This window comes from Martes martes, assembly GCF_963455335.1.
Source record: "Martes martes genome assembly, chromosome: 8".
Taxonomy (NCBI): Eukaryota; Metazoa; Chordata; class Mammalia; order Carnivora; family Mustelidae; genus Martes; species Martes martes.
Window position 1 is genome coordinate 18,079,825 of NC_137895.1, and position 15,053 is coordinate 18,094,877.

The window sequence follows — 15,053 nt, forward strand, 5'->3', positions numbered from 1 at the left end:
ATAGCTCATTTCTTTTCTAGAAAAGCCATCCCTCTAGTCTGCACTGCTTTGTACAGTAGTCCTTGCTACATGTGGCTATGTAAATTTAAATTAATTAAAATTAAACAGTTCCTTAGTCACACATTTTGAGTGCTCAATAGCCATGTGTGGCTAGTGACTCCCATTCCTGATGGTAGAGTTATAGACTATTTCCAGCATGACTGAAAAATTTTTTGGGCAGAGCTGCCATTGGAGATCCCCATGCCTGCCCCCACCTCTTTTCGGTCTTGTCTCAAATATTCCCTGTGTGAGATGTCTTCTAAAATAGTGCCTCCCTGCCTTCCCCATCCCCTTCACCTGCTTCTTTCTCTTTATACCTTTATAACTAACTACCTTTGTTTTCAAACGTATATTGCTTGAGAGTTGGGATTTGGCCCCCTCCCAACACCACTGTATCCCTACAACGTAGAACAATTCCTGGCTTTTGAGCAAGTCACTTAGCCCCCTTGTGTCTCAGTTTCCACATCTGGTAAGTAGGGGTAATGACAGTACCTCCCACGAAGGGTAGTTGTGAGGATTAAGAGACAAAACATACCTGCCGGGCACATAGTAGGTGTTTAGTAAACATTAACTGTACACATGAGCTGTCAATATTAATAAGAACTCTAAATGCATGTTGGTTGAATGACTGAATGAGTGTTGTTCAGTCACAGCTTATCTTGATGGCTGCAGGGGATGTGAATTTCACTTCTGGAGCTAGGGCTCTTTCAGTGGATGGCAACTGGGAATACATCCAGGGAGGGAAAACGCATGTCAAGGCAGACAGATGGGAGGTGGGGGGATGGGAGAGAAGGGAAGAGGATGCTACTGGGTCAGGCAGGTGATGTGGACGAGGACAGGGAGCACACGGCTGAACAACAGGCTAAAGCAGGGGGAGTGGGAGCCACGTACGCTGACAGTCAGGCCCGAATCTCCCCGGCAGGCACAGCTCGCACGCCGTCCCATTGAAGCCTGTGTTGCATCTACACTCGCCTATGCCTGAGTACTGATCGAGGCAGACACCGCGGTTACTGCAGGGGGCATCCGCTCCTCCCGGGCAGGCTGGAACAGATGACACAACAGTGACTCAACAGTCTCCCAAGACCCAGAGAAGCTCAGCACCTTTGTAATGTGAGGCTGATGGGCCCTCAGCTGCGGGTCTCATCTCCATTAGCCCAGGGAGACAGTGGCCCTGGGGACACACCCACATAGTGTCACCGGATGCTTAGGGCAAGCCAGTGGCCTCTGGGGTATGAACTTCAATGTATCTGATAGGATTCTACGGTGGCAGAGCAATATGCTGAACCATGTACTGTATTTGGGGTGAGGAGGCCTGGATTTGAGCAGATCTGGGCTGAATTTCTTTGATCTTCAGTTCTATTAGCTCTAGAAGAGGGTGATGCTGATGATGGTAACCGAGACCACACTGTGACTGAGGTTCAAATACATTACTTAGGGCTCAGTTGGTTAAGTGTCTGCCTTGGGCTCAGGTCATGATCCCAGGCTCCTGGGATCAAGCCCCTCACTGGGCTTCCTGCTCATCAGGGAGTCTGCTTCACTCTGTCCCTTTCTCCCTCCCCGCTGCTCATGTGTGTGCTCCCTCTCTCTCAAATAAATAAAATCTTTTTTTTTTCAAATAAATAAAATCTTAAAAAAAAGTAACTGTAACTGAGAGCACTTTGAAAAACATAAGGCACTGAGCAAATCTAAGGGACAACACCGATTTTTGTGCACACTCAAGTGATGGAGTGTGGATACTGGGTGATCATGTGTACTCCCAGCCCAGAATTTTCTCAACTGGACCACAGTGAATGGAGGACACATGGTGGTTAAAACCACAGCTTCTGGGGACACTCTGTGGGATCTTGGGCCTGCTGCTTATCCTCTCTCTGCCTCAACTTTCTCATCTGTAAAATGGGGATTAAAATAGAATCTGTTTCTTAGAGGTTGTTGCCAGGTTTAAATGTGTTGTTATATATGGGAAGTAGCACGCAATAAATGTGCTTAATCAAAACAGTGTGTGGTCAATGGGACGTTCCATGGCATTTGTTACGAGTGGCCAGAAGTTCTATCTATACACAAAGATTTCAGGATGGGCCCAAATGTCCTTTGGCAAGGAGCCCTTTCCTGGTGAGGTAAGAGAGGGAGGTGATGTCATACATCCCATAACAGGGGGGTTTCAGGAAACAATGGCCCCCACACCTCATATTAGCACAGCACCCTGCCAAGGTAGAATTCTATGCATTTAAACTCATGTGCTCATCAGTATCCTGGACCAGCATCAGAAATGAAATACGGTGTTTCTAGCACCATGGGAAATGTCTGATGCTATCCTGCTGAGCAAAAAAGCACAACGCAATGACAGTCGAGGCACAGGAGAATCTCAACTCTGTAAATAACAAAATATGACACAAGGAAAAGTGGAAGGAAAGCTAAGCAACTCTTTAGAATGATTGCTTGTGGATCGTTTCTTGGAGGGGTTCCTGGGAGCAATGCATTCCGACGCCCCCTCCCCCACCCGCTTCACAGCGTCTGTACTTTCAGATACTGCGCAGTGATGGCACAATCCTTTCAGAATCGCGAGGTGGTAAGAGGCGCCCTCACCCTGACAGTCTCGCCCGAAGTAGCCCTTGCAGCACCTGGGGAGCCGTATCACCATGGTGCACTGCTCCCGGCAGCCTTCCAGGTACCCTTTGAAGGACATGTTGTATCGACACTTCTGCTTCACGCCCTAAAGGAAGAAAGCGCACTAACCCTCCGCCTTCCACCGCCCGGACTTGGGCTCTTTGGCTCTAGTCCGCCCCCAGTGGAGGGTCCTGGGTACTGCCCAAATTGCAAGTGGGACTCCGTGGCCGGGGGGCCCTTTTAAGAAAAGGAATTTTTAGGTGTGTAGGTAGGCAGATGGATGGGGGAGGGGGCAGAGCTAGAGTTCACAGAAGGAGTTCTCCTTAGCCTTAAGAGGAAGGACTTGCTGACCCTTAGAGCTGTTTGCAAAGGGGGCAGTCTCTTGCGAGGAGAGTGGGGGAGAGATAGCTTTCCATCGTGCAGGGGGGTAGGTGGGTGTGAAGAGGTGTGTTGGGGGGGTCTGTGGCAAGGTCCCCAAATCATCAGTAGGGAAGGCATGAGTTCGATTTTGTTTGGCAGGGGTGATTTTGTTAGAGATTTTACTATTGGAATAGAAGGAAATTGACTTTGGGGTACGTAAAAGAGCAATATTTAACGAGTGCTTTTAAAGTACATTTTAAAATGTACTTTTCCTAACAGCCACACACAGAATAGTTGTTAGCTCCATTTTACGTTGGAAAAACCGTATAGATTCTGTAATTAGCCAAAGATTACCCACTGGAATTGGATCCCAATGCTGTGGACTCCAAATTCCATTGGCTTGACCATTACTCTTAGGTTGCTTTCTGGGCCCTAATTCTAGCTTTGCTCCTTTCTAGCTCTGTGGTCTTGGCCTAACTGCTTAGCTTCTCTGAGATACATTTTTTTTCCTAAGTGGAGGAAATAATAGCTTCCTATGAGAGTTATAATGAGGGTAATGTATCAGAAATAAAGGGCCCCCACACACGGCCAGGGACAGGGATAGCAGCCAACAAAATGCAGCTATGATTTGCATAATTCTCATTATCTTTGAAGTCCCTTTTAAGTCTACAATCCCAAGAGTTTTGTAGACAGTTCCTAGAAGGTGAGTACTGGGTTGACAGGTTGCCTGCGCTCAACGAGGCTAAGGATGCCTGGTTGTTAAAGGAATGATGCTGACTGCATTTATACAACCGACCTGCAGACAACACACCACCATACAACACCCATGCACACACACTCACACCCACCAGAACACTGGGGTCTGACAATGGAACGAACACTGCGCTCCCAACGTTATCACTGCATTCATAATTACCTTTGGCTTACTCCACCTCGGGCAGCTGGGAGTATTGGCGCAGCTCCAACAGTCTCCCTAGTGTGCAAGAGAAGAAATACTTAAAAGTCAAGAATATTGGGCGACTCAAGAGTATACCCCTGGTTAATGCCTTGGTGAGCTGACCAAGAACTTAATCTTGATTTTAAGACTCTGGCTGTGATTAAGAATGCAAAAGCAACCACACTGGCCACTTTGCCGTGGAGAATTCTGAAGATCCGCCCTCCACCCCTTGGCTTTTGTTGTTTGAGGTGAAAAGTTCCCTGCTATACAGTGTCCTTCAGGCATCTGGTCCAGTGGGAAATGTGCACACAAGTGCCCCTTCCACTATAAACCAGCATGATACTTTTGGCCAGTCACACTCTTTGACCCTCAGTTTTCTGATCTACAAGATAGAGACAATGATTCCTGCTGCTATTTATCTTCAGGGGACGGCTGATGGAAACTATTAACTGCAAAAATGTGTGCAGATATACTTTGGAAGTTAAGAAGGCCACAACTTCTATGGCAGAATGGACAACTTTTTTTTTTCATCTCCTACTCTGGCTGCCTGGTGTCTCAAGAACTTGCGGTATTTCTTGAATTCCTACAAGTCGGCAGGTTCCCAAGCCAACCAATCACAGACTTGGCCGTGAGAGCCACTTCCCCTCTTTGAGACTCAGTTTCCCAATCTACATCATAGAGTAGCTGATAACAACTTGTATTTGTTTACGCTTTAGGGGTAAGATGAGCATGGAGCCACATGGCTGGCTCCGAGGTAGTACCCTACACACGATACTGGACAGATGAATGAGTGTGAAATGTGACATTGCCTCCTACAAGCAGGGCCCAGGGCGGACATTCAATCACTGACTGTTGTTAAACGAATGAATGAATGAGTAACTCAACGGCAGTTTGGGTGGCATATAATACTAGGTTAAACCCTATGAAGTTGCCATTTTTGTAATCAAATCCTGCCAAATATGGTAATTTTATATGGTCCCATCCGGCAGAATAGCGAAAAGTGTTTGTTGAATGAATGGGTGAATGACTGAATAGATAGGTGGGTTTGGAAAGGAATAGCTTGTTGCAGGATAATGGGCACCCAGTTAGTCCCAGCAACTCTTTCCTTCACGGCGAGAGGATGGACGGGTGGGCTGGTGGATAAATGGGAACGTGCCAGGCCTGGGTGGGGCCAAGTAGATGCTTGTGGGTTCTGAGTGTGAAGGGCACCATCATCTGGCCCTCAGATCTCGTGGGTCCCGGGCTCCCTGAGAACCAGCCCTGAGTGGTTTTGTGGCCGAGTCCATGCTGGGTCGTGAGGGCTGTACCCCAACTGTCTCCAATTATGGTACTATTTTGGGGACTGACCGAAAAATTGTACGTGGCGAAAGTGTCACACCGGCCCCCGAGGGTGGGATCAATCAGGAGGCAGTCAATGCCATAGGCCACACCTAGGTCAAACAAGAGTTCTCGCTGCACAATTCTGCATGTTTGGTCATTCAGGAAGAGCTCACCCTGCGAGGGAGAGGAGGGAGAGAGAGAGAGAGAACAGTCAATCCTTTTCAGACTTTTCTTCTTCCATAGAAGGTGGCAGCACCTTACCTGCAAGACTCAAAAAGAACTCTCTCTCTATATACATATATTCTTATAGAAGTTAGATGCATACAGCAAGCAGCCAGCGTGTAGTAGGTGCTGAGAAGTGCCGTGTGCTGGGCCTGTGCAAACTCCTTTAATTCTCACAACACCTAGAGGATAGCAGCTATTACTAGGGTCCCTGTTTACAGATGAGAAGACAGAGACAGGAGAGGTTCAGTACCTTGCCCGAGGCCAGGGAGTCGGTGGGCGGTGGTTTGGGCATGCCTACCCAGGCTGCCAGCCCCTGAGCCCATGCCCGTGGCCCATCTGTCACGCTGCCTCCACCAAAGTAGAAGCAGGGGCAGCAAGGGTGACGGGCTGGAGCAGGCCTGACCTGGCTGTGGCTCAGGATCCACTTTGGTAATGTGGCCACTTCCTGGGCAGGAGTGCTATACACACACACACACACACACACACACACACACATGTGTATGTACATACATATATGCATATACATACATGTATGTACATACATATATGTATATACATACATGTATGTATATACATACATATATATGTGTGTTTTTTTGACTTAGTGCTAGCTTCTAGGCAAGTCCAGCCACAACCTTTTTTTTCAGGATATACAAGTGATGGGCTGTAACTCTATAATGACGATGGTGACTTCCTTTTTCACATGTACTAGGCATCATCTAAATCGTGCTTTAGAGACATTATTTCACTTTGCTTGCAACAGTTCTAGATCTTTCTTCCTTAGGGTTCACCCAACTAGGAAATTGCTGAATACATCTGCACCCCTGAGGAATCAAAATGCTTTTAGAAAGTTCTGTGAGAAGGGTGCCTGGGTGGCTCAGTGGGTTAAAGCCTCTGGGACCGAGCCCCGCATCAGGTTCTCTGCTCAGTGGGGAGCCTGCTTCCTCCTTTCTCTGCCTGCTTCTCTGCCTACTTGTGATCTCTGTCTGTCAAATAAATAAATAAAATCTTAAAAAAAAAAGTTCTGTTAGAAAAAAAAAAGGTTAATCTCAGCATCTATTGATGGGAGGGGCACAGGGTGATTCAGTGGCAACAACACTGGAAAACCGGTTAAATCCTCCACCTCTACTTCTATGCTGTGTGACTGTGAGCAAGTTACTGAACTTCTCTGTGGTTTGATTGCTTTCACCAGGTCACTAGGGTGAATGATTCCATTGCATAGGGTTATTATAAAGCTCAGACTAAATGATACATTGCCAAGCGCTCTGGAAGCTACATTGGCACCCAGAATGAGCAGTGGACATTTTTATTATACTTCTTTGATAGGTGTCCAGTTTGATCTATGGAAATAGTACAGCCAGTCTCAAGAGTGTAAGTACATTGGAAAAACTTTCTAGAAGTTGGAATGGGAAGATGCTAACATTTCTCATATTCAGTTTCTAAATTGAACGCAACCTTACTGCAAACACCAAAGGGATTCTGGCTGGTCACAAGATACAAACAGAATGTCATCGGGCACTTCTAAGAAGGCTCCTTGAAGAGGAGAAGCTCAGCTGGGAGCTGCATCCTGAAACCTTCCTCTTTTGTACTGGAAAGTGGGCCTGGGTTGGAGCTGCATGCTCCAGCAGTCTTCTTGAAACTTGACGAGATTCTGAGGCTGGAAATCTGGAAACGGGCTGTAGAGGAAACAGAAGATGCTCCCCCAGTGAGCCGTCATACTAGCTCTGGCTTGGCTGCCTCCAGAGTTCTTTTGAGAAGATACAGCCCTTACACATTTAAGTCGCTGTCATTTTGGGTTGTCTGTGATATGCAGGATACAGGATGCAGCTACTGTTATCCCATCAGACCCATTCATTGTATGGCATTCCAGGGAGGCAATATGGTTTGGGAACTAGCGGGGGAAGGTGAAAATTGCGAACATTCCCTCTGTTGGAGGATCTCAGTAGATTCACCTTAGAGCTGGCTCTGATTGCTGGCAAGGGGCTAGAGGTGCGGTTGCAGTGGGGCTGGGAAGGAAGCAAAGGATTGACAGTATGCGTTCCTGCTTCAGCGGAGTGTCTCACACTGCAAAATAAATGCTCCAAAAACAAAACAAAACAAAACAAAACAACACAACCCAGAGCTGCTCCTGGCAAGTGTAAAGGCAGGGGGGCTCCCTAACACCCTCTGTCTTTCTTGCTGTCACAGGAGGGAAAAATGAATCTTCCCATGAGGGGACAGTGGTTGGGGGCTGTTGTGTATACTCACGATGTCACTGCCAGCTCCGCACGTCACTCCCAGCTCTGAGCCTTGCAGGGTCTTCCAGGGAGTGGCCCTGGGGAGATCCACAGCTAAGATCTGTAGGAGCGATGGTGGCACGTTAATACACCAAATTTGGGCTGCAGAGCACCTGAAGGAGCTTTGCCAACAGAGCAAATCCAGACAGGAGTTTTTCCAGCTTTAAAATGACCGCAGACGTAACCAAAAGGAAGACTCATCACGGGCTCTCGAGGAAGTAGGAAATTCTTTCTGTAGGGAACGTCTTCTCCAGCTGGGTCAGTCCCATTCGCCCTTCCGTACCCCCTCTGTTCTGGGCAGCTGCAGCAGAGGCTGTGCTGGTTGTATGAAGCCAATGACAGGATCAGTGGTTTGGGGAAAGGGTGCAGGGCGTGGTTATGGGTTAAACTGTGACCCCTGAAAAGTTTTATTGATGTCCTGGCCCCCGTTACCTCTGAATGTGACTTTACCTGGAAGTAAGGTCATTGCAGAGGTAATTAGCTAAGATGGAGGTCACCCCGAAGTCGGGTGGGCCCTCGGTCCGATATGACTGGTATCCATAGAAGAAGAGAGAAAAAGAGAGTGACATGTGCAGATCGAGAAATGCACAGGGAGAGGACGGCCATGTCATGAGAGAGGCAGGGACTGGAGGGATGCACTGACAAGCCAAGGAATGTCAAGATTTTCCAGAAACCGCCAAGAGCTAGGGGAGAGACGTGGAACATGTTCTCCGTCTGAGCCTCCAGAAAGAACAACCTTGTCAGCATCTTGATTTCAGACTTCCCAGCCACCTGACCTCTGAGGGCATACATTTCTGTTGTTTCGAGCCACCCAGTTTGTGGGTATTTATTATGCAGCTCTGAGACACTAACACAGGTCCTGTGAATTACCCTAAGTTAGGGCCCTTGGCCTTCTGGGCCGAGACAGACTCACTCCTGGAGAGACACAGCTTCTAGCTGAGAACACAAAGTGACAGGATTTCAGCAACAGCTGCCATGTGCCTGTAAGATCTTGCTTCCCTCACAGTAGGTCCGTTCAGGAGTGAACCACTGACTGCATTTGGCTGAAGCAGCCCTTTGCCTGGAAATTTTGGAAATGGAGGGGAATGAGCCCACCTAGACACACTTGGAACTGTTGCCAACAGCCTTTTTGCCATGTGACCTGGGGAAGAGGAAAGCCAGTCTGCAGCGCAGCAGAGGAATGAGGCTCCTGGGTACTGGTTAACGTTACGAAAAAAAAAATATGGGTCAGTTGGGGAAACGGGGCAGGGCTGGCACACTGCGGGGGTCCATTAACCATGGCCAGTCAGAGGACAGAGTGGGCCAGGGGCTGCACAGGTCTCCTTTGCACCACAGAGGTGGAGACACACTGATCATTCCTGGGATGGACCCCGTCTGTATGCAAACGAAATACCTTGGAATCTCGGATCACGTGGAACTTCAAATACTCCTTCAGCTTGTCCTTGTTGTCTTGGTTAAATAGGAAATCCTGTTGTTCGGGGGGTAGGGCTTGCAAGGCTCGGTCGCTGGGCCAGAAGAGAGTGACCGGAGTGTGGATAGGGTCAGTGATGACGCCCAGCAAGCCCACATCCTGAAACACAGGGAGTTGGACGTGTGCATAGCAAAGCCCAGCCAGGGGGCAAGGCACAGCATCTTTCTAAGACCCAAAGCCCCCCGGGGCGGGGGTTGGGGACTTTCCTTTCATGCCTGCCCTGGCGACTTATTGGGTCTTCAGCTGGTTCAGGGGTGACAGCCTGAAACTAGAGGCCTATCACACCTCAACCATCCTGACCCTTATTTTCTTATTTGACAAAACAGTCAAATTCTGGGCTTTAATGAATAGAAAAAGAATCCTTAACAAAGATTTTTTTTTGTTGTTAATATTGCCCAAATACTTTAATTTCTGGAAGACCTCCTTAGCATTTTCCCCATATTTCACTTAAAAAACGGAAACTTACACAATACTGAGATACTCCTATGTATTTATAAGATTTTTAGCTTACATGGACTCAAAAAAGAAATTGTCCAATGAATGGAAAGGAATCATTTTGAGAACCTTCTACAACCTGGGTACATCATATACATTAGTCCTTGTAATTTTTCCAACAGCCCTATGAAGTAGCTTTATTATTCCCTTCTGTCGAGCCCCAGAGAGGTTTGCTAACTTGCTACAAAGCCTGTGTTCAACCAGGTGAGATGCTCAGGTTGTGAGGGTGACTATAAGGTTTTGGGGCTAGGTGAGCCGGCAAAGATACCTGTTTGTAACCTCCCTGGAGAGTCTCATTTTGAGCACCTAGAAATCTCCATTTCTGAAAAGTTCTCCAGAGAGTGAGCCCCAGACCATTTTGGAAATTGCTGGACTATGCAGAGGTTTGTAGACTGTACCACAGCGGTGGCGAAGGTGGGGTGGGGGCTGGGTTCTCAGAACCCTCTTGGGACTTCCAGGGCAGGTGGAGGAGAGGGGACCTTGGAGGACCCTGTCTCTCCCCGAGTCTCTTCTGAAATCTTTATCTGAACAAGAAGTTTCTCTGTTCCATTTGTGGGAAAAGTGTTTGAAGTCAGAAAGATACAGTTTTAAGCCCAATTTCTGCTTATGCCACAGGTGTTGATTTTCCATATCTGCACCTTGGTTTGCCCATCTTTTTAATGGAGGTCATAATTCCAGATGTGAAGCACCTATTTCGGGGACCGGCACATCCTAATTCCTTTTCCTTGCTCCGGCCTCAAATACTTCAGTTTCTATTTCAGCCAATGTACAGTGTATAGCCAAACAAACCCTACTCTATCTGGGGAATGGAGTGGGAATGCTATGACTTTGCTCTGTGGAAAATCAGGACTTTCCGACACAGATCCTAAAGCAGTTGGCTAGTGCCCCAAATAAAACACCAAATGACAAAACAAAACAATAACAACAACAGCAACAATAACAACAACAAAAAAACCCTCAAACAAAACAAAACAGAACAAAACAAAAACCTCCAAAAAACCAAACTCCTTAGGCAGGTTATCCCCTAGGTCTTTACCTGTAGTAGGTTGCTGAATTTGGTGTAGCCATGGTTTGTTGCTACTGTTGTAAGATTTTGCTGCAAAGATAGTAAGAATAGCAATGACACTTTCCTTCATACAGTTCACAAAGTACTTTAACAAAAGCTCAAGCAAATAGAACGAGGGTAAAATAATGCAGCAGGTACTGGGGATTGGCTCATCAGTACGCACTCCAGCTCTGATGTACTGTGCCTTTCTGCATTACAGAGGCTGTGGGGCTATGCACTTCATTTTCCCAGATTGCCTTGCGGCTACAGCCTCCTCCTGAGCAGGGGGAGGGTCAGAGGGAGAGAGAGAGAATCCTCAAGCAGAGGCCCCACTGAGCACAGAGCCCAGTGGAGCCCTGGCTCGATCCCATGACCCTGAGATCATGACCTGAGCCAAAATCAAGAGTCGTAGGCTTGACTGACTGAGCCACCCAGGAGCCCCATATCTATCTATCTTTCTACCTATCAAGTGTCTCATCCATTTATGTAATTTCTCCAAGTCTATGTAAGACAAGCTGTTCTTGTGGAAACTAAAGAAAAACTTATAAAACCAATTTATCTATTTAAATTAGATGTTTATCTATTTACTTCTTACTAGAATAATATTCACTAGGCTTTTAATAATAGTAGCTTGAGATTGAAGCAGCAAAATGAAAATGTCTCAAAATGATACCTTAAAATCAGAATTATTATAATAAATTATGATTATTATGAGTTACCATGTGCTGAGGATATGATAATGAGTTCACCCACCACAATCCTTCCAGACGCATCTTTGGGGGTGATAAGCAAGTTTTGGGGAGACAGCAATCTGTCTATGATGTGGATGATTCCATTGGTATTGATGATATCACTGGATATGATCTTAGCCTTATTATTTATATATACTGTGTCCTGAAATTAACCAAAAAAAGAAAAAAAGGAATGAGCACAAAGAGAAACAGACACAAAATTACTTCTTTCCGAATGCTTTATTAACATGCTAAATCGTTGTGAAAGTGAATGTTTAAGTAGAGCTGTGAGCAAAACCTGAGAGTCTATGTTCTTTGAGCCCATTTATTCATTACGATTATAAAAAGAAAGCGGAGGCAACCCTGTAATCTCACCTACAAAAGCTAATAGCAGTTAACCAACCACAATGGTCATTTCACTGTGATTCTCAAACATGAAATAACGAGTAGATTGTGATTGTTTCCTTTTTAACATGTGTCCTCTATACCACCTCCTGCCTCCACCACACACTGGTCTCTCTCAGCAATGGATTCTGCAGTCACCATTTGTTTCTCTGGGGAGCGAGGGGACTGGCACGGCCAGCTCTGGTCAAAAGTTTTTCATCCCTGTTCTGCTCCTGACCAAAAGCAGTTCTGATGACCGCTTGCATCTCTGAGTTTCAGTTCTAGCTCGAATATTTACTTGCTGTGTGACCTTGGACAGGTTACTTAACTTCTCTGAGTTTGGTTTCCTAATTTGTAAATTGGGAAATTTGCATATAGAATTGGGAAACTGGCATATAGAAATCACTCAACATGTGTTAGTTGTTATTACTATCATTACTGTAAAGAAGAGAAGAGAGAAGCCCTAAGAAAGATGGGCATCTTCCTGATGTCCACCTGGTGGGTGGCCTCTCTTACCTGAGAGACGGAGATGACAATGGACTCCCCTTGGAGAGAAGTTGCATTTGGGATCAACTTCAGGTTTTCTAGAAGCAGCTGGTGGCAGGCAATCACATGATAGCGAAGAACCTGGGGCATGAAACCCTGTTTGTCCCAGTCTTTAATCTGTAACAGAAGATGGGGGCATTCCAGCCAGAGCCAGGAGCCTTTGCTGTCCCCTCCTCCAGGCCCTCCCCGGGGCCACTCTCCCCACCCAGACTGGGAAGGAGGCAGTCAGGGCTGGCTGGTGGTCAGGGTTACAGGGTACAGGCTGTTCAGACAAGAGGGAGAAAGCAGCCCTCATTTCTTTCCTGCTTCCAACATAGATTCTCAGTGTGGAAGGGAGCTTGGAGTTCCCCAGGCCCACATGTGTTTCACAACACCTGTGGCAGGGACCCTAAGTTCTGTGAGACACTACTTGAAAAAAGACTTTTCTTGTGAAAAATGCTGGGAAATGCTTCATAGCACCTGCCCTCCTTGGAGAGGTACTTGGGCCAAATTGAAACCTTTAGTATGGAAAAATCATGATACTTTTCCATGTGTAAATCAAAACACCAACAATATTAACCATTAAATAAAAGGCATAAAAAATAATAAAAGGTCCACAAGGTTCTCATTGTTTCATGATCTCTTTTTTGATGCTTTTTAGAGAAAAACTATCAAATGTCAACATCTTTCAGAAAGTACTTTTGTACCTCTGCTTTACTGGCGTCTGAAATATATGCATAGAGAGGCAGTGTGCATAGTGAAGGATGTAGGCTCTGGAGTTATGATTGAGTCCTTGCTCCATTACTTGCTAGTCATATGGCTTTGGGAAAGTTACTTCTGCCAATGTCGTGGACTGTAAAATGGGGTAATAGCACCCAACTGACAGGGTTGTTGTGAACACTTAATGAATTAATCTAGGCCATGTACTAGAAACAGTGTCTGGGACACTCAATAAATGTTTGCTACATTTTTATATGTTAATGGATAATCCAGTATGAAGAGTCCCAGTGAATGTTAGAACAGTAAAGTCTCTGATAAGGTCTGCAAGAAAAAAGACGTTTAAATTCCTTTCACCCAGCATTATTATTATTATTTTTTGGGGGGAGGGTCCATGGAAGGTTTGGATCATTTAAGAATTGTTGATCTTTTCCAACCTCCTTCCCTATTCAGGAATGTTTTTTAGCGGACCTCTGGTCATTGTACCCCAAATCCACTTAAATTCTGTCCCTTTGTAGGGGTCCCTATGCTGAGAGGCACCCCATTCCATTGCTGATCAGCTCTAATCAATCCTAAATCTCCTGCCCAGAAATGTCTCCAGTGTTGGTTCCAGGGTGACACCCAGGGACTGGGTTCCAGTCCTAAACCTCTTGGGCTTGCCGAGAGCTTCATGCTTACCTGAGGTTCCTCATCAAAGGCTGTAGATAAAGGTGCAAAGACGGTGAAGGGGCCTGGACCACTCAGGTCTCGCACAGAGTGCTCCTGTGGGAAGGAAGGCAGGACCGCATGTCACCGACTTAACATGAATATGGAGGGGTGTGCTTCTGACAAATAGCAGAGAGAGTTGATGGTGGCAGAGTGGAGGGAAAACCGAATTGGGTGATCTGCGTCTTATTCTCAGATTCAAAGTCACTCAGATTCTTTTTTAAAAAATTTTTTTAATTGATTAATTTATTTAGAGAGAAAGAGCATGTGAGTGGGGGAGGGGAAGGGCAGAGTGAAAGGGAGAGAGCAAATCTCAAGCAGACTCCTCGTGGAGGGCAGAGCCTGATGTGGGGTTCCATCTCACAGCCCTGAGACTTGAGCTGAAATCAAGAGTCAGATGCTTAACCGACTGAGCCAGCCAGGTACCCCAAATTCACTCTCATTCTTTGTCACTGAAATAGTGTTTATTTTTACACAGTTATAAAAATAATAAATGCTTATTGTATTAAAGACTTGAAAATCTGGCATAAAGAAGGAAATAATCACCCATAATCCCATTGCCTAGAAGTCATCCATTATTTTTAGGTATTCTTTTCTAGTGTCTTTCTATGTACAAATATTTTATATAATTTATTATTATTATTAGATTAATATATTACTTTATTATATTATTTTATATTATTTATAATTTAGTATATAAATACAATAATACAAATAATAATAATATAATAGAAATGTTATATATTATGTTTATATATTTTATTTTTGTTTATATATTTTATTTTTATATAAACATAATAGATAAATATATATAAATATAACATAAATATATAGTATAATTTATTATATGAATAGTATATATAGTATAATTTATTATATAAATAATTTATAATAATTTACTATATTATGCTTAATATGTTATTATTATTATTACATAATAATAAAATGTAAGTAATAAGATGAATGACTTGGCTTTTCTAATCGTCTCCTTGCCAATCCTAAGGTCTCATGGCTACTCATATTTTCTTCTGGGTTTTATGATTTTCTTCATTTGGATTTTTATTTCTCGTTTTTCAATATATCTGGAACTTATTCTGATGTATGATGTGCACAGAGATCTAACTTAATATTTTCACCAAAAGAGTTCGCTGATTGCCCCAGTAATGCTTCCTTCTTCCACTGGTGTGATGACAGTTTTTGCACACACTGCATTCTTGTG

General features: G+C 45.1%; 1 protein-coding gene across 1 annotated transcript in view; it reads right to left on the reverse strand.

The window, feature by feature from the left end:
* STAB2 (stabilin 2) overlaps window positions 1-15,053 on the reverse strand; it is a gene marked incomplete at its 5' end in the record, with an annotated part of 166,400 nt that overhangs the window by 24,358 nt on the left and 126,989 nt on the right. Inside the window, 10 exons of the mRNA XM_080811181.1 lie at window positions 931-1,080; window positions 2,623-2,749; window positions 3,920-3,976; window positions 5,288-5,434; window positions 7,733-7,822; window positions 9,155-9,331; window positions 10,764-10,823; window positions 11,526-11,666; window positions 12,404-12,550; window positions 13,808-13,891. Coding sequence (XP_080667307.1) covers window positions 931-1,080; window positions 2,623-2,749; window positions 3,920-3,976; window positions 5,288-5,434; window positions 7,733-7,822; window positions 9,155-9,331; window positions 10,764-10,823; window positions 11,526-11,666; window positions 12,404-12,550; window positions 13,808-13,891 — 1,180 coding nt within the window. The remainder of the gene's footprint in view (window positions 1-930; window positions 1,081-2,622; window positions 2,750-3,919; window positions 3,977-5,287; window positions 5,435-7,732; window positions 7,823-9,154; window positions 9,332-10,763; window positions 10,824-11,525; window positions 11,667-12,403; window positions 12,551-13,807; window positions 13,892-15,053) is intronic.